General features: G+C 41.8%; 1 protein-coding gene across 9 annotated transcripts in view; it reads left to right on the top strand.

The window, feature by feature from the left end:
• LOC106581949 (ubiquitin carboxyl-terminal hydrolase 9X) overlaps nucleotides 1–23,440 on the top strand; it is a 91,225-nt gene that overhangs the window by 18,747 nt on the left and 49,038 nt on the right. For 4 of the 9 annotated variants that reach the window (XM_014164514.3, XM_014164513.3, XM_014164508.3 and 1 more), the window contains exons 5-19: nucleotides 4,599–4,711; nucleotides 6,978–7,214; nucleotides 8,596–8,711; nucleotides 12,136–12,387; nucleotides 12,587–12,725; nucleotides 12,882–13,034; nucleotides 13,970–14,074; nucleotides 14,196–14,294; nucleotides 16,503–16,610; nucleotides 16,760–16,896; nucleotides 17,559–17,597; nucleotides 18,404–18,537; nucleotides 20,714–20,804; nucleotides 21,078–21,227; nucleotides 21,374–21,602. In XM_014164514.3, the coding sequence (XP_014019989.2) occupies nucleotides 4,599–4,711; nucleotides 6,978–7,214; nucleotides 8,596–8,711; nucleotides 12,136–12,387; nucleotides 12,587–12,725; nucleotides 12,882–13,034; nucleotides 13,970–14,074; nucleotides 14,196–14,294; nucleotides 16,503–16,610; nucleotides 16,760–16,896; nucleotides 17,559–17,597; nucleotides 18,404–18,537; nucleotides 20,714–20,804; nucleotides 21,078–21,227; nucleotides 21,374–21,602 (2,102 nt within the window). The remainder of the gene's footprint in view (nucleotides 1–4,598; nucleotides 4,712–6,977; nucleotides 7,215–8,595; nucleotides 8,712–12,135; nucleotides 12,388–12,586; nucleotides 12,726–12,881; nucleotides 13,035–13,969; nucleotides 14,075–14,195; nucleotides 14,295–16,502; nucleotides 16,611–16,759; nucleotides 16,897–17,558; nucleotides 17,598–18,403; nucleotides 18,538–20,713; nucleotides 20,805–21,077; nucleotides 21,228–21,373; nucleotides 21,603–23,440) is intronic. The other 5 variants (XM_045704550.2, XM_014164511.3, XM_014164515.3 and 2 more) reach the window with 5 other exon arrangements.

Genomic DNA, 23,440 nt, shown 5'->3' with positions numbered 1-23,440 from the left:
CTGTCATTTATATTCCATTCATCCAGTTCAATGTAAAATTGATAGATTTAGGCTACTACATGATGCAAAAATTGTCCCTATACCCATTATAGGGCTGGGCGTTGTGGACAAAATATCTTATCACAATAAATTATGTGATTTCAATGGGACTTTCTCCATTTTATATTGTTGAATCCAACTCCAAACAAATTATTTATCAAATTCTGCATATTTTATTATAATTTCTAAACTGTGCCAAACAGCATGATATGGGAAAGAAAATCTAGGCCTAGTTAACTGTTGGAGTCATGGAAATATGTTTTTTCTAATTCTATAGTTGGAATATAGTGGGCAGCACCTTGAATACATTGTTGTTTGACATGGTAACGAATGAATTAATAAGCCAGTGAGGAATTATTGACAGGGTAGGAACCAAAGCGTTGGTCAATGTTTCCAGGTCACCCTAATTAGACGTTACATTACATGTTTTCTTACTTCATGTAGCTAGCTAGCCAACATATTCATGCTTCGCCTATTCCTCTCTGATAAGATACCATTGCACAAACATGCTTATCTAGGCCTACACCAGCACTGGTACCAGGCAGTATTAGCCAACTAGCCATGTTTGCTTTGACTGTTAGCTGGCTAGCTAGCTTACTAAATGTACTAACTAGCGATTTAGCGTTAACAAATAATTTTAGCAACACCTAGCTAAGAAAAGACAAACTAGCAAACAGTCGTTGGCAGACAGTAAGGTGCACAAACGAATAGTGTAATTATAGAATACTTGTGTAATCAGCATGTCAGCAATATTGTTGCATCCATCTGACCATGCAGAGTGAATGGCAAGAAAGGGCTCGTGACTCTGTGGTCGACCAAATGCTCTCTCCTTGAGTGATGGGGCAGGGCTTTGTGTGGTTGCAGCAGGAGGAGAGGGAGCGAGATGACTCAAGTAGTAAATGGAGTAAACTATTAAAACTACCGTAATTTCCGGACTATTGAGCGCACCTGAATATAAGCCGCACCCACTGAATTTAAAAAATATATATTATTTTGAACATAAATAAGCCGCACATGTCTATAAGCCGCAGGTGCCTACCGGTACATTGAAACAAATGAACTTTACACAGCCTTTAACGAAACATGGCTTGTAACAAAAATAAATAGGCTTTAACGAAACACGACTTGGAACAAAAATAAAACATTAGCAGTAAGCTTTAGTTGTCTTTTTGTACTGAGTCAATTCCTCACGCTGCTGTTTCCAACGTCTTATCATCGACTCATTAAGACCAAGCTCCCGTGCAGCAGCTCTATTTCCTTTTCCAACAGCCAGATCAATCGCCTTCAACTTGAAAGCTGCATCATATGCATTTCTCTGTGTCTTTGCCATGATGAGGGTGACAAAATGACTACCATAATCAGAATGATGGGAAGTTTGAGAGCGCTTGATTTAATCTAAACAGTAAACAAAAAAGTTGTTTGACCTTAACCCGTTCGGCAATTTCATTGGTCTAATGAAAGCTTCATGCTGCCAAAAAACTGAGCATGTCACAGAATGTGTTTTTTTGGAGGAGAAAAATTGGAAGCGGGAAAAATCCATATATTAGCCGCATCATTGTTTAAGCCGCGAGGTTCAAAGCGTGGGAAAGAAGTTGCGGCTTATAGTCCGGAAATTACGGTAACATTATACAAGCCGGAGTTGAGTATCACATTTGAACAAACCAAACATTGAATTACTGTTATAAAAGGTAAAGTAAAAACTTAAACTGGTCCGTGTGTTAATACCGTTGTATATAGTAAAATACGTAAACCGCCAAGCCCAAACCCATCATGAGGTTGCTACAACCTAGCCTATGAATGAAAGTTTACAACGTAGGTGCACAGGTCAAGAGAAAAATGAGAGTAATCAAGGTGACAGTGACACATTCAGTACCGCCTTGCACACGCTTTCCTGTATCTAGCTGATCTAGGGTGTAATCATTAGTCGAACAGTTGCACACGAGAGATTCTATTGGACAAATTCAGGTATGTTTATCCCCGTTTTTGTTCTGTTTGCTACCGTTGAAGAAAGGTTTTCAAACAGAATTAGCGGAATGAATACACTCCTGATCACACTCAAAACAGTTCACTTTCATAGCAGCCACATACAAACCGCATCTTCACTTTGCTCGTTGTATAATTCCTTCTCGCATCTACACATTCTCCTCCTCTCAAGTTTTCCCATTGCTTGTGGACGTCAATGCACAATACATCAGCTGTCTGTGACAAGGCAACAAAAAAAACTTCCAAACCATATCATAACCGTTAACTGCTGCACATAGCCTACGTCGTTATCACCATTGACGTGAATATCATTGATGTGATGACTGTTATTTATCAAATAATTGCCTACTATGTTTAATTGGTACAAGATTAAATTAATCATGTAGCAATTAACTCATTAGGAATTTGGGGCACCACAGGAAAATGTGTTTGAGTTACTATCTCCCGATTTAAGCTCTAAAGATATGTAAATATCTCTTACATCAATAACAGTCAATTATTAATTATTACCTCATCAATCTCGTTCTGAACGTCGCAGACTTCATAAATCTGCACAAACCCGGGTCTCACTGATCATTCCGTACGACACAAATTGATTTGATTATTTACTTACAAATAAGCTAAATGATAACATAAGACACACACACACGGTATAGGTTATTGATTAGAAACTTAATACGATGACAACAGGTCCCTAACGGACTAACACTATGACACTTGTTACACGAGATGGAGAGTTAAAGAGAGAGAGGGAGAGAAAGCGAGAAAGAGAAGCAACACTTGGATACATTTGGAAACTATCCTTACAGTAGCCCTAATACCTTGCCCGAACTGACGCTCGTTTGGGTAAGAGGTAATGTATGTATTTCCATGTTGAAGGTCTTCGCTGGGTATCTCTGTTGGGCCCAGGCCTTCGTGGGCAGGGTTCGCTTGGTGAGAAGGGGGGCCTGTTCTTCGGATGGCCTCCTTCGTTCGCGGGTGTAAGTCTCTGATTGTCCACAAGAGGTCACAATGTCCTTCTTCTTAGTTGTCTGTTTACTTGAATTCGTTCTGGAAGTGGTCTTCTGGGGACGGGCTAATCAGCCGTGTCGATGATCCCAGAGTGGTGATGAAAGCAGTGTAGGCAACGATGATTTGAAGAGAATAACCGGATGGTCCTACTTAAATTCACTTTCTTAGATACAGCTACTCAACTAACTGTTAAGAGGTTCCTTTGTCTTCTTCAACCTCGTGTTGGAGTTTTCGGGGTCGTGACTAATGTGGACCATGCTGCAGCTTTTGGTCCATCTAGTCTGATTATATTAATTCTTAACTTAATCCTTTTATACCCCCGAGTAGAAAGGGGGTTTTACGTCATGCTGACACGCTCTCTGGGCTCCCTGAGGCATGGCTAGTTACGAAGCAAGGCATCATAATTACTCTGATCTTGTTAGGGAACTAAAAACACAATCCTATGGTCACAAAAACATTCCCTTTATCCTTGATATTTTCTACACAGCGTAAATAATGTAAACCTGATATACACAGTGTAAAAGCTCTTCAAGTTGCAATGTTTTCGTTATAACGTCTTCATAACTATTTTAATGACAACAAAATAGACATACATTTTCCATATTCCATCTCTCATCATTCCCAACATTCGGATGTTGAAATATATTGTCCCATTGTTTGATGATGAAGTTCTGGGCGACAAGAGTCTCTCAGTAACAAAGGGATTTTTACCTTCCCAATATCGTTCCTTTTTAAACCTGTGAAATCAAGAGATTCTACTCTCCTGTGGGAGAGAGGGGGGTTCTGGCTAGCTGTCTGCCATTGCCAGTTGATCTGGCACCTTTTGATCCTCACCAAGGAGGTAAAGTCATGACACTATATTAGCACACTTCATAGACCACATAACGACTAGAACTAACGCATTAGTAAACCCGCTAGAATCATGCAGTACAGTATACAGTCAGCAAGCAGTTTAGCAGTTACACCGGCGGGCCCCTGTGGCAATAAATTAATAAAACCAAAAGCTTACCTTGACTTGCTAGCTAACATAGTATCCCTCTCCTCTGTTTTGAGCCGGGTGTTTGAGTAGGCTAAACTAGCTAGCTGCAGTCAACTACTCACCACATTTTATGCACTGCAGTGCTAGCTAGCTGTAGCTTGTGCTTTCAGTAATAGATTCATTCTCTGATCCTTGGGTGGACAACATGTCAGTTCATGTTGCAAGAGCTCTGATAGGCTGGAGGACGCCCTCCGGAAGTTGTCGTAATTACTCTGTAAGTCTATGGAAGAGGGTGAGAACCATGAGCCTCCTAGGTTTTGTATTGAAGTCATTGTACCCAGAGGAGGACGGAAGGAGGACGGAAGCTAGCTGTCCTCCGGCTACACCATTGTGCTACCCTACAGAGTGCTGTAGACCTTCATTGCAAAACAGTGTGTTTTAATAAATTATTTGGTAATGTGAATATATTAAGTATACTTAAACTATTTACATTTTTATGGATGGTCCTTCCCTTCCTCCTGAGGAGCCTTCACTGATTTGGGAGTACAATATCTCCATGCACCTAATTATTTTCTCTCTGTTTTAGGACTTGATGTGAAGTGTGAGGCGTGTCAGAGGTTTTTCCGAGATGGCCTGACCATCTCCTTCACCAAGATCCTTACAGACGAGGCCGTCAGCGGGTGGAAGTTTGAGATCCATGTGAGTCTTCTTCTTTATTATATATAATTTAATCAGGATAGTGGTCACTGTTTTTTAAGAAGTCACGGACCCTCTTCCAGTACTTTGAGAACCCTTCCTCCTCCCAGTCCCTTCCTAAGGGTAATCACTAATTTGACAAGATTTGGAATTGGTGAAATCTATCCAGTGGAAATCCTGTTTTTTGACCAATCCAATTGTGTTAATTGTGATTAACTCAAGGAGGGAAGGATGCATTTCTGAAGAAGTATTCAAACAGGGCCTTGCTAAGGGGAGTGACATCACCAGAAGCACCCTCCTGTTGAGATCCGATGAATTTATTTTCTGTCCTCTGTTGAATGCAAAGCAGGTGGCTTATGTTCCTCTGCCTCAGTCTTGTCGGTCAACACAGTTTGCTATCTGGACCCTTGAGCTGGAGCAAAGAAGGAAAAATTAACGGAGAATCCCAGGGGTGATCAATGCTCTTTTTATTGGAGGAGGGGGCTTTGGTTTAGCTGTTCTGTTTAACTCTGTAACATTGATCCTGAATAGCCGCTCTCAGTAGAGTGTGAGCCACCCACTAGGACAGCCCAGCTCTATCTCCAGCTTTGGGTTCAGGTGCCCCCCCCCCCCCCCCCGATTCCCCTATCGTTTTTTGTTCTGAACAGAACCGCAGCGGTCTAAGGCACTGCATCTCAGCACAAGAGGCGTCACTACACTCTGGTTCGATTTCAGGCTGTACCACATCCGGCCGTGATTGGGAGTCCCATAGGGTGGCGCACAATTTGGCCCAGTGTCGTCCGGGTTAGGGTTTGGCCAAGGTAGGCTGTCATTGTAAATAGGAATTTGTTCTTAACTGGCTTGCCTAGTTAAATAAAAAAATAACACTTTTTTTTTGTTCTGTTTCGACCAGCATTATAAAGTTCTGAACTGGTTTGAACGAAGAAAAAAAAAAAAGTACCTGTTTATATCGTTCCTTTTTAAACCTGTGAAATCAAGAGATTTTACATTTAGCCCATTAACTCCACCAATCACTGCGGATAGAGTTGCTTACTATGGACCGAGCAAGCTAGTTTACATGCTTGGACAGTGTAGGGCGCGAGATCTGTCAGTCGTTTTGCGGGGTTGACATGACATGGAGGCTTGGCTTGAAGCACTGGGCATCATGATATAACGTTCATTCAACTGTTTTTAGGATATTAGTAGTAAGCCTATCAATTACGTAATACTAGCTAGATACCTGAGGGGGAGAGGCTAATATGGAGGACATCTGAACGTCTGATAGTTGGCTCATCACCGAGGCTAGCTCAATGCTTTGGACCAGAGCTAGCTAACAAGCTCGTGTGTGTGTGTGTGTGTGCAGTGACACCAGAATTTAAAACACGTCATACCTTTTTTTGTTGTTAATAAATCCAATGTGAAACATAACTATAGTATCCTTAACCTAGAAATCATGCTGGCCGGCAGACACTGGAAGGATAAGTTTCTGAGTGATAGAGTGAATGCTTTGCATAGGCATTTGATGTTTTTTTTTCAGGGGGAGTGCTTTTAAAATCTTCCAGAATGCTAGAGATCACTTTGTTCATTTCCATCCGTCCAAAAAAAAAATATCCTGGTTTTCTGTTCCTTAAACTGGTTACAACCCCTGCTGCTAACCTTATGCCGAACCCTAACCTTAAATTAAGTCCAAAGAGCAAATTTTTGTTTTCAGGAATTTTTGTGGTGTAACCAATTTTGACTTTGCGGCTGTGGTAACTCGTGTCAACTAGACTATGTGGAGCTTATCTTTAAATACATTTTGCTTATTTTTTATTGAACCTTTATTTAACTAGGCAAGTCGGTTAAGAAGAAGTTCTTATTTACAATGACGGCCTACACCGGCCAAACCTGGATGACGCTGGGCCAATTGTGCGCCGACCTATGGGACTCGCAATCACGGCCGGTTGTGATGCAGCCTGGATTCGAACCAGGGTGTCTGTAGTGATGCCTCTAGCACAGAGATGCAGTGCCTTAGACCGCTGTGCCACTGATTCCTCCAGGTCTACAAAGACTGAAGGGTTAGGGGCTATAGTAGGGGTTGGGTTTGGTCTGGGCACAGACTCCACTTCAAGGCTTTATCAAAATGTTCTCTGTGTATCAGAGAACTATTACTGCTTACATTTGTATGTTACGATTGAAATAGACCTCTTGTGCTGTTTCAGTGCAAATCACCTCACTGATTGTTTTGAAATGATTAGACTAACTGCTGCTTCCTCTCTCGCTCTCTCTCTCGCTCTCTCTCCCTGTCCAGAGGTGTATCATCAACAACACACACCGGCTGGTGGAGCTGTGTGTGGCCAAGCTCTCTCAGGACTGGTTCCCCTTGCTGGAGCTGCTGGCCATGGCCACCAACCCCCACTGCAAGTTCCACATCTACAACGGCACACGGCCCTCTGAGACGGTGCCTGCCGGGGTGCAGCTGGCCGATGACGAGCTCTTCGCCCGCCCCCCTGACCCTCGCTCCCCCAAGGTAGGGTCCGAATTCAAGGTAGGCCCCCCCCCCCCCCCCCCCAAAGATTTATTATTTCTCACCCAAGGTGAACCACCTGTTGTTCTCCCATTGTACTCCTTGATATGCATCTGATGCATATGCTAAAGGATTCCCGGCAACGTTCTCTAACTGGTACTTATAGGATGAAAGACCAGGCGGTTCTAGTGTTAAGAGCGTCTTGTCTGCCAAATTAACAGAGCAATGCCATTACACAGCCATAGGCTTCTTGAAGCAAGTGCCACTTCTGAGGTTACTGCCTTTATTAAGCTTGAGTTCCACAATATAATATAACCAGTTGGTATTACGGTTTCAATAAATTAATCTTAAATGGCATTTGCTTTTTTTATTGACTGGATTTATATGTGGGGAAATTTATTAATTAGGATTTATGTATAATGGTTATGATAAATTTGCTATTTTTGCGATCTGTGTGTGTGTGTGTGTGTGTGTGTGTGTGTGTTTTTTATATATTATTTAATATATATATTATATACACACGTGATATTTGTTTGTAGTAATTGAACGGAGAAAAAATATATATTTTTAGAACAAGGCCCGCACTGGATTTGTGTGTGTATGTATGTACACATCACACACACACTCACAAATCCAGTGCGGCACTTGTTCTAAAAATATATTTTTTTTTCTCCGTTCAATTACTTCAAATAAATGATATTGGGGGTACTGTGTGAATGTCTCTTTTTCGCCCATCTAAATCTCTTCATATCTGCACAGTGAGAAATGTCTGAATACATTTTTTGAATTGAGACTAAATAAAATATCCTCTGGATATCTGCGATTGCCATAGGAACAGAGAACAGTCTTTTTTGTCGTCCGTTGGCCTGCAATTTATTTTCTTGGAACAAATCTACAGAGCAGTATTGTTTGCTCTGGGCTTGCCGCCTGTAGGCCAGCGCACAGAAACAAAGGAGGATCCCTCCGTGTACTGCATAGAAAATGAAGGAGGGATGAAAATACAATAAAAGGATGCACTCGAGTGTTGTAGTGTTTAAATGAGAGTGGGCTATGCCAGGGAGAGTGTGATTTCTTCTATGAAAAGTGCGATGAATGGAGCGTGGGCCGGGGGGGGGGGTCAATATGAACATTGTTGTGGAGGGAAGCCAAGGTGGCAGCTGCCTGTCTGCTGTAGATGGCAGGCAGCCCAATATGAACACTGCTGAAGCCTCTATGGGCATGTGGGTTGAATCAGAAGCCAACCAGTTCTCCTCTGATTTTCTCTTCAATCAACCCAAGCCTTTCTGTGTAATAGCTGCTAGACGAGAGGGATGTATTTGTATAGCTCAACAGCTTGAGTGAATAGTGGTCGGGTGGTGAGTGTCTTTACCGTGTGTGTTCTTTTTTTGCTCTTTGTTTACAGGGCTGGTTGGTGGATTTAATAAACAAATTTGGCTCGTTAAATGGGTTTCAAACACTGCACGATCGCTTCATCGGTGGCCAAGCACTGAACGTCCAGATCATCGCCGCACTTATCAAGTGAGTTGGCCTGTGAACACACACACGCTTTAATGCAGGGGTTTTCAAACTGGTCACTGGCCCCCTAGGGCAGGGGGTCTGTGAAATTGGCTTCAAACCTGCACACTTTTCTTATACCTTTCTAGTTGTTAGAGCTGTGGTGAGGTCAAAATAATGAGTCTACCAAATCTATTCATTTTAAAATGTTGATTACTTGCCATTACCATTCACCTGATAATAATACATTATTTTTGTTGTTGTTGTTGTTGCTGACATTTTATGGGTGTCCCTGGGTTGCCTGGGTGGGGGTCCCTGGGCAAGAAAAGGTTGAAAACCCCTGCTTTAATGGATTACATTTGAATAGCATGTTTCACTACATTTCCAAGTGCTTTCTACATCACACTCCCCGCTGTATTTATTTGGACAGTGAAGCTACATTTGTTAAATTTGGCTCTACTCCAGTATTTTTTGATTTGAGAACATTTTATATACGAGGCGACAGTACATAATGTCTCCTTTTATTCGAGGGTATTTCCATACATATGTTTTACAGTTTAGAAATGAAAGCACTTTATGTATATAGTCCCCCCACAAATTCACTTTATATGAAACATTCAGACCCCTTGACTTTTTCCACATTGTTATTTTACATTACATTTTAGTCATTTAGCAGACGCTCTTATCCAGAGCGACTTACAGTAGTGAATGCATACATTTCATACATTTTTTATTTTTTTCTGTACTGGTCCCCCGTGGGAATCGAACCCCCAACCCTGGCGTTGCAAACACCATGCTCTACCAACTGAGCCACACGGGACATGTTATGTTACAGCCTTATTTAAAAATGGATTAAATTTTTTTTTTAAATCCTCAGCAATCTACACACAGTACTCCATAATGAGAAAGTGAAAACAGGTTTTTAGAATTTGTTTGCAAACGTATTCAAATTAAATAAGAGACCTTACTTACAAGTATTCAGACTATGAGACTCGAAATTGAGCTCAGATGCATTCTGTTTCCATTGATCATCCTTGAGATGTTTCTACAACTTGATTGTAGTCCACCTGTGTTGAATTAAATTGATTGGACATGATTTGGAAAGGCACACACCTGTCTATATAAGGTCCCACAGTTGACAGTTCATGTCAGAGCAAAAACCAAGCCAAGAGGTCGAAGGAATTGTCCATAGAGCTCCGAGACAGGATTGTAAAGAGGCACAGATCTGGGGAAGGACACCAGATCTGTGTCTTTAGTGAGCTAACCAGTTAGTTAAAGTTAGCTCACGGTTTGTGTAGTCATACCTAGAGTGCTCAGGACCTCAACTGGGGTGAAGGTTCACCTTCCGACAGGACAATGACCCTAAGCACACAGCCAAGACAACGCAGGAGAGGCTTCGGAACAAGTCTCTGAATGTCCTTGAGTGGCCCAGCCAGAGCCCGGACTTGAACCCAATCTAACATCTCTGGAGAGACATGAAAATAGCTGTGCAGCGATGCTCCCCATCCAACCTGACAGAGCTTGAGCGGATCTGCAGAGAAGAAATACAGGTGTGCCAAGCTTGTAGCGTCATACCCAAGAAGACTCGAGGATGTAATTGCTGCCAAAGGTGCTTCAACAAAGTACTGAGTGAAGGCTCTTGATACTTATGTAAATGTGATATTTGTTTTTTTATATTTAATACATTTGCAAAAAAAAATCTGTTTTTGCTTTGTCATTATGGGGTATTGTGGGTAGATTGAGGGGGGAAAAAACTATTTAATCAATTTCAGAATAAGGCTGAAACCTAACAAAATGTGGAAAAAGTCAAGGTCTGAATACTTCCCGAAGGCCAACTCAACTCCATGCACCACCAGTGTATATCATCCCACCGTGTCATCAGTAAAGAAGGCTTCAGGTTCTTGCTCTAATGGCTGTCTTCATCTAATGGCTGTCTTCATGACTAGATTGATGTTGTAATTTAGAAGAAGCTTTAATGTGGCCCATACAACAATCAAACCCACAACTCTGTTTTTTTAATAAACATGCTTCAACATATAGACTGGGTTCATATGGTCATGAAAATCCTGGAGAACTCATGGAGTTTTATAATGGTGTTTTACAGGCCTGGAAAATATTTGGAAAATGATCAAATCCAAAAAGGTTTGGAAAAGTAATTGAAATGTATTTCATAATTTCTGTTAATGTAAGTTATTTAGCCACGGTTTTGAAATATTTTGTCAATCAAATAAAAATCCACATATCAGCCAGGATCGGAATGACACTTTAGCGTGTCTTTGTTTGCGCGCATCACCTCGTAACTAAAGGAGAGACAGTAGGACATTGCAGCAGCAGGTAGGCCAATAAAATATGATAGAGAACAGACTAATAACTAGGTAGCCAATTCAAAACATTTTATTGTACCCTCAAGTTTACTGTTTATCTATTATTAGCATGTATTCATGTCCCAAAAAACTTTCCGCCAACACTCGCCAATAAGGCCATTCAAAGTTGATTTACTTTTTTTGAAAGATTCATTTGATTAATTTAAATGATTCTTTTTGATTTAACTAACAATTCACTCCGCCATTATATTAGTTGGGATTTGGTTCAATTGCGGTGAATTTAGTCATGTTAATCAAAATTAATTTTTAATCGGGAACTGTAATTTTAAGAAACAATATTTTATGTAGCCTTGGATTATGTTGCTTCAACTTGTTTTGTAGATACTTCCAATTGATTTGGGCATCCAATGTGTGCGACATTGCAGGCTAACTAGCATCTATTGAGTTGCAAAGTAAACACTTCTAAGATAGGCTAAATATGACACAACTTGAAAAATGTCATATAGAATGTATGTGGGCTTGCTTCAACTGAATATCAAGAGATGTAGCCTAACATAGCCATTTGCTCTTTGATATATTGAATAAGCAAATGTATTTCAAAAGGCAAAATGTATTTGGTTGTAATGTTGTAATGTTATACATCAAGGGTGGTCAACCATCCTCCCTGAGAGCTAATGGGTGTGCAGACTTTTATTGCAGTCCCCTTATAACTAACCACATTTTAGAAATGAACTGCTCAATCAGACCTTGATGAACTGTTTGAGCAGGGCTTGATCAAAAGCCTGCACACACATTAGCCCTCCAGACTTAGGGTTGACCATGTGTTTTATACAGTTGCCTAACAGGTATTCTATGTAGGGGGTTAAGTGCCTTCCACAACGACAGAAGGTGGTACATGGGATCAGAGCGCATCCTCCCAGTATCGATACCACATTAGGCATACTTTTTTAAACGTACGTGGAGATGCCGCCAATTGTTGGTCATGGAAATTTGGTTAAAAGTCATGCAGAGTAATGGAAATGTCATGGAATTCCATCTGTTAAAATGTGTATGAACCCTATATAGAGCTATGGGAACGACATGGTCTACTGGACGTGTTGCAACTGTTTTGTGTTGTCCTCCAGGCCTTTTGGGCAGTGTTACGAGTTCCTCACATTGCACACGGTGAAGAAGTACTTCCTGCCTGTCATCGAGATGGTTCCTCAGTTTCTGGAGAACCTGACAGATGAGGAGCTGAAGAAAGAGGCCAAGAACGAAGCCAAAAATGACGCCCTGTCCATGATCATCAAGTCCCTGAAGAACCTGGCCTCCAGGGTGCCTGGGCAGGAGGAGACCGTGAAGAGCTTAGAGATTTTTAGGTTAAAAATGATTCTTAGGTGAGTTCGCTTCAGACCAAACTGTCTTAAAGCTTTTGTTTTAAAACACCTGTCTTTCAAACTGTTGGCTGAATGCTAACCTGAGATGTGCCCAAATCATGTACTGATGTCAATAAGGGTTTTGTAGTCTTTAGTTAGGGATTGCCCCAATGTGAACTATTTGTTGATAGTAATCTGTGGTGGTTGTTTTCATCTGCAGGTTATTGCAAATTTCCTCTTTTAATGGCAAAATGAATGCACTAAATGAAGTAAACAAGGTAATCTCAAGTGTGTCCTACTACACACATCGACATGGCAACCCTGAGGAGGAGGAGTGGCTTACTGCAGAACGCATGGCGGTGAGTTAACCACCAACCAATCAAATGTATTTTTATTACGAGCGCTTTTGTCACAAAGTGCGCAATATATAGAGTATACCTTAGTGTTGTTTCTGGTGGCATAGTCGGCAGAACTGTTGGTGTTTGAGTGGAGGTTGAAAGATGTCTGTCTCTCAGGAGTGGATCCAGCAGAACCACATCCTGTCCATCGTGCTGAGGGACAGTCTGCACCAGCCTCAGTACGTAGAAAAACTAGAGAAGATACTTCGCTTCGTCATCAAAGAGAAAGCTCTTACCATGCAGGACCTGGACAACATCTGGGCTGCACAGGTACTGTGTGTTTGTGTACATGTTTGAAGAGAGAGCCATTGATTATCACACACATGGTGCATGGTTCAGGTGAAAGGGATATGACCCATAACTAAGATGCTTTTTTGTGTACTTGTTAACAAGTATTTCCAGCATTATCCACTAGAATTGCTGCAGGTAAAAAAATCATAGGAAATGTGTTGTAATTGACACAAGCTGTCTCCAATCAATGTCTGGTTGTGCGTGTGTGTTTGGTTGCGTGTTTGGCTGAGTTAGGGGAGGCGTAGCTCTGTGAATCTTAATCTCACAAAACCTATTATTTGTCAGGGAATACTATTTGTAGATCAGTGATTCTACACCTCTCCAATGGACTCAGAAGTTGTAGCAAAAACAGGTAAATTCAGTGCAGTTAAAGGAAAAAGTCAATGAAACCAACCATGGAATTATATTCTAGTGAATTTGGGGGGTAGCCCAGACTGGAACTCGAACCTGGGTCCAGCAACTGTCAAGCCAACACCTTAAGTGGCAGAGCTACGCATTCTCTGGTTCAGGCAATCCTTCCGCCAAAGACAAACACACAACCAGACATTGATTGATTGATTGATTGGAGACGGCTTGTGTCAATTACAAAATATTTCCTAGGATTTCTTACCTGCAGCAACGCTAGTGGTTAATGCTGCAAATACCGGTAAAAGCACAGTGCCTCAAAGTGCACCAAAAAACATGGTTCTACCCATAACGGCACTAAAAGCAGAATGGGAAATCCCTTATGTCTTAGCTGGGGCGTTTCCAGGTCATTGGGTTTGATCGGCTGAAAACGCCCTTTCCTGAGCATGGCTCGGTCCATTAAATTATGTTTATGTGCTCCTGCATCTTCTCTATCAGAGGCTGGAAACAGATGGTAATCCAGCAGTGTAATTGTTTACATGTTTGTTGACACTTTGTTCCACCCGCAGGCTGGTAAACATGAGGCCATCGTGAAGAACGTCCACGACCTCCTAGCCAAGCTGGCCTGGGACTTCTCTCCTGAGCAGCTCGACCACCTCTTTGACTGCTTCAAGGTGAGAGACTTCTCTCCATGTGTGCGTGCACACACACACACACACACACACACACACACACACACACACACACACACCGCACTGCTCTCCTAACCCCCGTGGTGGTTTTTGTGGCCTGCAGGCGAGTTGGACGAATGCTAGTAAGAAGCAGCGTGAGAAGCTGCTGGAGCTGATCCGTCGTCTGGCAGAGGACGACAAGGATGGAGTGATGGCCCACAAGGTAATCATAGGTTAAAGCAGGGATCGACATTCAGGTCAATTTGCCAGTCCAGACGGGGTCAGTGCCAAATGAAAGCTACTGGCCCGAATGGAACAGAATACTGACCAGGTCAAGATCTGACAGGAAAGCGAATGATGCGAGCATCATTTCAATAGCAGGTGATTTTATCTTCCATTAGGTTGTAGCAAGTATCCTATACAGGGTTCATACAGACAAATGCAAGGACTTAAGGACTTTTTTCCCCAAGCACTTAATTGTCATTTTCAAGGACCTACATTTTATATTTCACTGTTGTAATAGACAAAAGAAATAACCCCACCCCCCAAAAAAATTGTTTTTTCGAAAAAAGTATACATTAGCATAATTTATTTTATAGGCCTTCCTAACGGCATTATGCGTTGACATTGACATGTATTTTTATATTCTAAAACATGTCAGAATGTGGGCATTGCCTGACTAAATAGACTGCATGCAGCAATAGATGTTCCTGACACAAAAACACTCATGAGGTCTGTCCATGTAGTAGCTAGTCAGTCTTGCCATTTGAGATGTTGAAGAGTTATTGTATGCTTGAAACGAGAAAGTGAGTAAAAAACAGGTTCCCTTTGTAATAATATATCCATACATGGTTTTACCCCAACAAAAGCAACCGAATAGCGCAGCACCTACCAATTGAAATGGCGGGAAACAAACGAATGCGGCTACAGCTCTCATAAAAACGGATCATAAAGGAAATCATGAATCGGCCTAATTATATTGGAGCCGTTGAACTTCTAAATCGGCTACCAGAATGTCAAGGACTTTTCAAGGACCAAATCGCCTAGATGAAATGTCTGAATTCAAGGTAGGCTATTCCATGATGACTGAATTGCACATCGCAAATGTTCCCAGACTTTTTAAATACCTGGTTTACATACCCTTTCTGGCCTTAGCCTTTACAGGTAGATATCATAACTTGCAACATCTTTCCTATCGCTGTCGGTCTTCGATGAGCTGCTCCACGAAACAATCAGCTGTTGGAGAGCTGTGTGCTCTCTCTGCCCAACCGATTATCTCAAACTAGGCTGTGTGCTCTCTCTGCCCAACAGATTATCTCAAACTAGGCTGTGTGCTCTCTCTGCCCAACAGATTATCTCAAACTAGGCTGTGTGCGGCGTGCGAGCGATTAAACAATTTATACTGAACAAAAATATAAACGCAACATGCAACAATTTCAAAGATCTTTGTGAGTTACAGTTCTAATAAGGAAATCAGTCAATTGAAATCAATTCATTAGGCCCTAATCTATGGATTTCACATGACTGGGCAGCGGTGCAGCCATGGATGGGCCTTGGAAGGCAGCCAGGCCCACCCACTGGGGAGCCAGGCCCAGCAAATCAGAATGTGTTTTTTTTCCCCACAAAATGGCTTTATACAGGCAGAAATACTCCTCAGCCCCCCCCCAAATGATTCTGCAGGTGAAGAAGCCGGATGTGGAGGTCCTGGGCTGGCGTGGTTACACGTGGTCTGCGGTTGTGAGGCCGGTTAGACATACTGTCAAATTCTCTAAAACGGTTGGAGGCAGTTTATGGTAGAGAATTTAACATTAAATTCTCTGGCAACAGCTCTGGTGGACATTCCTGCAGTCAGCACGCTAAATGCACACTCCCTCAAAACTTGAGAAATCTCTGGCATTGTGACAAAACTACACATTTTAGAGTGGCCTTTTATTGTCCCCAGCACAAGTTGCACCTGTGTAATGATTATGTTGTTTAATCAGCGTCTTGATATGCCACACCTGCCAGGTGGCTGGATTATCTCGGCAAAGGAGAAATGCTCAGTAACAGGGATGTAAACAAATTTGTGCACTACATTTGAGAGAAATAATCTTCTTTTGCATATGTAACATTTCATGGAATTTTTTTTTCAGCTCATGAAACATGGGACCAACACTTTACATGTTGCACTTATTTGTTCAATGTACATAATGAACTAGCAGCTTCGGGAATTCATGTTTTTTAAAGAGTTATATATCCTTAACCTTTTTTTCACTGGCCCAAGCGGACCACTGACTGGGATGATAGACTGGCCCGAGGGGTTTCCAAAACCTCCCCTGGCCAGCAGGCAGCCCTGAATGTCAAGCGTTGATTAAAGAGATGTCTTATTCCAGCTCCTTGTGCTCTGTTTGGATAGAAGTACTGAAGGCTCCTCTCCTCCTCTCACCACAAGGTGCTGAACCTGTTGTGGAATCTGGCTCACAGCGACGACGTGCCTGTAGACATCATGGACCAGGCCCTCAGTGCTCACATCAAGATACTGGACTACAGTTGCTCTCAGGTAATAGTAGGTACCGGTCAAGAGCCAGGCAACTGCTTTCCCACACGGCTCAAGGTACTGAAAACCAATCAATCTGTTGGAGTGTTCACAAGAATCGTCTTATGGCTGTGTGTGTGTTCCTTGAATACGGATGTTTGTGTTCATTTCAGGATAGAGACACGCAGAAGATCCAGTGGATCGATCGCTTCATAGAAGAGTTGCGCACCAATGACAAATGGGTGATTCCTGCACTAAAGCAGATCCGAGAGATCTGTAGCCTGTTCGGAGAGGCTCCTCAGAATCTCAGGTGAGGAGATGGTCAGAGTTCAACTACGGGCTTGGAGGAGGGACATAGTTGAACATGCTAGTGATTGACAAAGATATGAAAACAGAATGAGTACAAATGGAGTATTATTCAGGATGTAACAGATAGAAATGCACAGTGTAGAGCAGACGTTTTTTTGTCATGTACAAAAGGGAATTGTCAGCTCAATACTTTACGTTTCTATCTGCAACATTTTTAAATAGTTAAATATTTCACCCCACTTAAAAAAGGCATTTTTTTTGTTGTGCTCAGAATGCTATGCTTGGTTATACAGTTACCCTACGCCTTTAAAGCATGGCTTTGATTTTTCACAGCTGACACAGATGTCTCTGGCATTTTAATAACATTTCCAGAGAGGCTGAGGCATGTGAACTCTTTTGTAAACAGGGATTTTCTGTCAACAGTCTGTGACTTGACCTTGCCATCCAGTTTGACCAGGTTCTCACTAACGCTTAGACAGGGAACATTCTTAAAGACTAAAACTGAGCGAATGTATCTTGCTTCTTAAACGCTGAGCTCTCAAAGTAGCATGGAGATTGTTGAATAAGGTGCTGCTTTTAATAACAACGTGCAGTTGTTCTGACTGAAATAGTACAAGTAAATGCAGCAAATATGTAGCACACCACATGCCTGTTGTTTTTCAGAAAGAAAATTCCTATTAACATACAAACGAACTTAGCGGGGTAAGTTGACAGCTAATTTGGGGGATATTATGGCAATATTTTTTTTAAATTGTAAATAATTTCTAATTTACTCTCTCTCAGATGGTACAACAGATCTGTAATGTTTTATTTTCATTCATTAATCTGCTTTAGCAAACCTCTCTCAGGGTAAATCTCAAATTACACCCTATTCCTTATACACTACTGCACTACCTTTGACCAGAGCCACAAATTACCACAAATAGTGCACTACTTTTGACCAGAGCCACACAGGGCTCTTGTCAAGTAGTGAATTATTTGGGGAATTGGGTGCAAAAGTATTTCAATACATAGGGAATAGGGTGTCACACTGAAATGCGTCTCTTTCTGCACCAGCTCTTAGCTCCAATCACTGACTGTTTGCAGGGTGACATTTTGGGGGGCATTTCTGAGGGTGCTGCATACTCACATTTCCGGAACAACACAACATCCTAGTCATTTTAAGACTGAAATTCCTCAACATTTCTCTTGCTACACACACATACAGATAATGGCTTATTGGTTAGAACAGTGGATGTACCAATATTGCTTTCTTTAAGCTACAGATGCAGATCAGCAACAAAATTCCACTAATTGTACACACAAATCATTGTAATAATTTCATTAGTAGGAGTGGGAGTATAAGTTGAAGTTGTCTACTTGTCATAGACATGGTGGCTAAGTCTCTGAACTTTTGTCTCTCTTTTCCACCCTCTCTCTCCATCTCTCTCTCTCTCCCTCCAACTATCTTTCTCTCTCCATCTCTTTCTCTCTTCATATCTCTCTCCACCTCACTCTCTGCTATACAGTCAGACCCAGAGGAGTCCTCATGTGTTCTATCGTCATGACCTGATCAACCAGCTCCAACACAACCATGCTCTGGTCACGCTGGTGGCTGAGAACCTTTCTGCCTACATGGAGACCATGAGGCAGTTCTCTAAAGGTACGGTCACCTGACACAGTAGATTTGATTTTCTCATTAATCACGATTGCCTCATTCTTGACTTTCAGACTTCAGAAATACTACACTGAGTGTACAAAACATTACGAGCACCTTCCTAATATTGAGTTGCACCCCCTTTTGCCCTCAGAACCGCCTCAATTCGTCGGGGCATGGACTCTACAAGGTGTCGAAAGTGTTCCACAGGGATGCTGGCCCATGTTGACTCCAATGCTTCCCACAGTTGTGTCAAGTTGGCTGGATGTCCTTTTTGTGGTAGATAATTTTTGATACTCACGGGAAATTGTTCAGCGTGAAAAACCCAGCAGCGCTGCAGGTCTTGACACACTCAAACCGGTGCGCCTGGCACCTACTACCATACCCCGTTCAAAGGCTCTTAAATATTTTGTCTTGTCCATTCATCCTCTTAATGGCACACATACACAATCCATGTCTCAATTGTCTTGAGGCTTAAAAATCCTTCTCTCCTCCCCTTCATCTACACCAGTGGTCACCTACCTTTTCTGAGTAAAGGTCACTTTCGCAGTCAAAAAGCAAGCCGAGATCTACCGCTCAGTTTTTTTCAACATGACTCAAATGTAACATTAACCCAATAAAAACAGTTCTGTAGGAAATGAAGTTTATGCAGTAGGCAGGCCTAATACATTATCACAGCATATTGGCTATATGCCTGGCCTGCCGTTATTGTCAGACCATATTATATTTCAAAACCCTAGCTTTGATAACAAAATAGATCCGTAGTTGGTGTACAACTATGAGGCACAGCTGAGGTATAAATTGAAATAATTAGCTTTTATTTTACTGGACTGATGGTACCTGCATCTGATGGTCATGGTGCTTTCAAGACAACTGGGAACACAGGGTGAAAAAACTAGGCCAAATGACGACGTCCGTGATGCTCCAGTCGATTTCCGAGTTGGATGACCATTGAAAACTATTTTTCCCAGTTGGATCTATTTTTTAATTTTTTCAAATTCCCAGTTGTCTTGGTATTTGGTATTTTATTAGGATCCCCATTAGCTTTTGCAAAAGCAGCAACTACTCTTCCTGGGGTCCACGCAAAACATGAAACATTACATAATACAGAACATTAATAGACAAGAACAGCTCAAGGACAGAACTACATACATATAAAAAAATGTCCTTGAGCTGTTCTTGTCTATTAATGTTCTGTATTATGTCGTGTTTTGTGTGGACCCCAGGAAGAGTGAACGCACTTAAGTCGGAGATGTCAGAGTTGTTTTGAGATGTTTTGAACATTGCATTAGTCTCAGCGAAGGGAAGGAGAGAGCAGCAGAGGGTCATCCTCTCACGGTCTCCTGCCTTTCCTCCGGTGAGATTGAGCAGAGAGAGGGGACAGTCTTCACTGAAAGTGAAATGTTCCTCGATATTAAAATGAACACGATGAGCTTCTAATAATAATACAAATGCAGGGCTAATCATTCATTGCAGCGCGAGTGGGAATAGGGAGAAGGGCTTTTATGTTTTAATATATATATATATATTTATTTTTTTACATGAACTCATAACAGCAGCTCTTTGCTATATTCTTTGAGTCTCTCTCTGGTCATAGTTTTAAAAGTTATGACATTTCACGTAGGCTTGTATCCAACTTGTAGGCACTGTGATTTGAGCTATCCGATTGGCCAGCGCAGTAAACGCGCTCGATTTAACCATAGATCTGCCGGGAAGGAGGAGTTAGTTGTTTCAGACATTTAAATTGTTCAAAATGGCAACACATTGCCTACCCGGTGCGCAGGGCTTCTGAATCAAGTGCACCTACCGCCAACAGTGCAACGCAAATAATAATAAAAAGGCGTGCAAGCCTTTATCATTGGCTTTTCTACAGAAATGTTTGGTGATCGACTAGGAATGCTTGAAGATGGACCAGTTGATTGCGATCAACCGGTTGGTGACCACTGATATGAAGTGGATTTAGCAAGTGGCCATGGCTTTCACCTGGTCAGTCTGTCATGGAAAGTAAAGATCAGATGTTCTTAATGTTTTGTACACTCGGTGTATTTCTCTGTACTCTACCCTCTGTATCAAACCCTGGGCAGTTGGCATGTTAGTTTTCCATTTGAAAAACATCAGTATTTGCGTGATATTTAAAGATGTACGTTGAGCCCTGATGTAGATGGTCCTATGTGTTATGTAGCCGAGCAGGCAGAGTTTGACCCCCAGACGGTGAGGGCAGGGAGCCGCTACAGCCACGTACAGGAAGTCCAGGAGAGACTCAACTTCCTGAGGTATGACATCACATCTGCGGGGTTGTATTAATTAGGCACCAAACTGAAGAAAACACACTGAAACAGGCATGAGTCACTGTCTGTACTTGTCCAATAAGAAGCACTAATTGTTGTTTTACTTTGCAAAATGCTTTTAAAACGTTTTCCTTTGCGTGACTTAATGAATACGACCCAGCTCCATCTTCATGAATACAAATTAATGGAATTGAACCATGAACTGAACCACTGTAGTCTAATTTTCATGGTTAATGTATGTGTCTGTGTTGTCCCCAGGTTCCTTCTGAAGGATGGCCAGTTGTGGCTCTGTGCTCCTCAGGCCAAACAGATCTGGAAGTGCCTGGCCGAAAACGCTGTCTTCCTATGTGATAGAGAGGCCTGCTTCAAATGGTACGCTGCCATCATCAATATTATCACCTCGAAAGGGTGAATATGGCTCCAACATGTTTCAATTTATGTTATTTCCTTTCTCTCTGTCATGGAGAACAAGTCAAATATTCAACATTTTCTCAACTTGAATGTTCTCAACAACAACAAAAAAACACCCACTCAACTCTGTTGTTCATCCCCAGGTACTCCAAGCTGATGGGAGATGAGCCAGACCTGGACCCAGACATTAACAAGGACTTCTTTGAGAACAACGTCCTCCAGCTGGACCCGTCTCTGCTCACAGAGAACGGCATGAAGTGCTTCGAGAGGTTCTTCAAGGCTGTCAACTGCCGGGAGGGCAAGCTGGTGGCCAAACGCAGGGCCTACATGATGGACGATCTGGAACTCATAGGACTGGACTACCTCTGGAGGGTGAGTTATTGGCCTTTTCACTATAACAGACAGCTGTTGTTACTCGTAAGTAGGGCTGGGAATTGGCAGGGACCTCAATGTCGATATTATCACGATACTTAGGTGTTGATACGATATGTATTGCGATTCACACAATTGTGTGTGTGTGTGTGTATATATATATCTCACACACACACACACACAGACACTACAAGTCAAAAGTTTGGACACCTACTCATTCAAGGGTTTTTATTTATTTTTACTATTTTCTACATTTTAGAATAATAGTGAAAACTATGAAATAACATATATGGAATCATGTAGTAACCAAAAAAGTGTTCAACAAATCAAAATATATTTTAGATTCTTCAAAGTAGCCACCCTTTGCCTTGATGACAGCTTTGCACACTCTTGGCATTCTCTCAACCAGCTTCACCTGGAATGCTTTTCCAACAGTCTTGAAGGAGTTCCCACATATGCTGAGCACTTGTTGGCTGCTTTTCCTTCACTCTGCGGTCCAACTCATCGCAAACCATCTCATTTGGGTAGAGGTCAGGTGGTTGTGGAGGCCAGGTCATCTGATGCAGCATGCCATCACTCTCCTTCTTGGTTAACCTGTTAGGGGGCAGTATTGACACGGCCGGATAAAAAACGTACCCGATTTAATCTGGTTACTACTCCTGCCCAGTAACTAGAATATGCATATAATTATTGGCTTTGGATAGAAAACACCCTAAAGTTTCTAAAACTGTTTGAATGGTGTCTGTGAGTATAACAGAACTCATATGGCAGGCAAAAACCTGAGAAGATTCTGAACAGGAAGTGGCCTGTCTGACAAGTTGTTGTTCATCTTGGCTCTTTTTATTGAAGACTGAGGATCTTTGCTGTAACGTGACACTTCCTACGGCTCCCATAGGCTCTCAGAGCCCGGGAAAAAGCTGAATGATATCGAGGCAGCCCCAGGCTGAAACACATTATCGCGTTTGGATAGTGGCCGGTCAGAGTACTCTGAGACTCAGGCTCGTGCACGAGGGCATGAGATGTTTTTATTTTCTCACTCTCTTATCGCTTTTTTACGAGAAAAATTGCAAAAATGTATTTTAAACAGCGGTTGACATGCTTCGAAGTACGGTAATGGAATATTTAGAATTTCTTTGTCACGAAATGCGCCATGCTCGTCACCCTTATTTACCCTTTCGGATAGTGTCTTGAATGCACGAACAAAACACCGCTATTTGGATCTAACAATGGATTATTTGGGACCAAACCAACATTTGTTATTGAAGTAGAAGTCCTGGGAGTGCATTCTGACGAAGAACAGCAAAGGTAATAACATTTTTCTTATAGTAAATCTGACTTTGGTGAGTGCTAAACTTGCTGGGTGTCTAAATAGCTAGCCCTGTGATGCCGGGCTATCTACTTAGAATATTGCAAAATGTGCTTTCACCGAAAAGCTATTTTAAAATCGGACATATCGAGTGCATATAGGAGTTCTGTATCTATAATTCTTAAAATAATTATGTTTTTTGTGAACGTTTATCGTGAGTAATTTAGTAAATTCACCGGAAGTGTTCGGTGGGAATGCTAGTCACATGCTAGTCACCTGCTAATATAAAAAGCTGTTTTTTGATATAAATATGAACTTGATTGAACAGACATGCATGTATTGCATAACATAATGTCCTAAGATTGTCATCTGATGAAGATCATCAAAGGTTAGTGCTGCATTTAGCTGTGCTTCTGGGTTTTTGTGACATTATATGCTAGCTTGAAAAATGGGTGTCTGATTATTTCTGGCTGGGTACTCTGCTGACATAATCTAATGTTTTGCTTTCGTTGTAAAGCCTTTTTGAAATCGG

Source organism: Salmo salar, chromosome 21, assembly GCF_965601325.2.
Source record: "Salmo salar chromosome 21, fSalSal1, whole genome shotgun sequence".
In the NCBI taxonomy this organism is placed as follows: Eukaryota; Metazoa; Chordata; class Actinopteri; order Salmoniformes; family Salmonidae; genus Salmo; species Salmo salar.
Note: the sequence above shows the minus strand (reverse complement) of the source record. Positions and strands in the feature narration are given on the sequence as shown.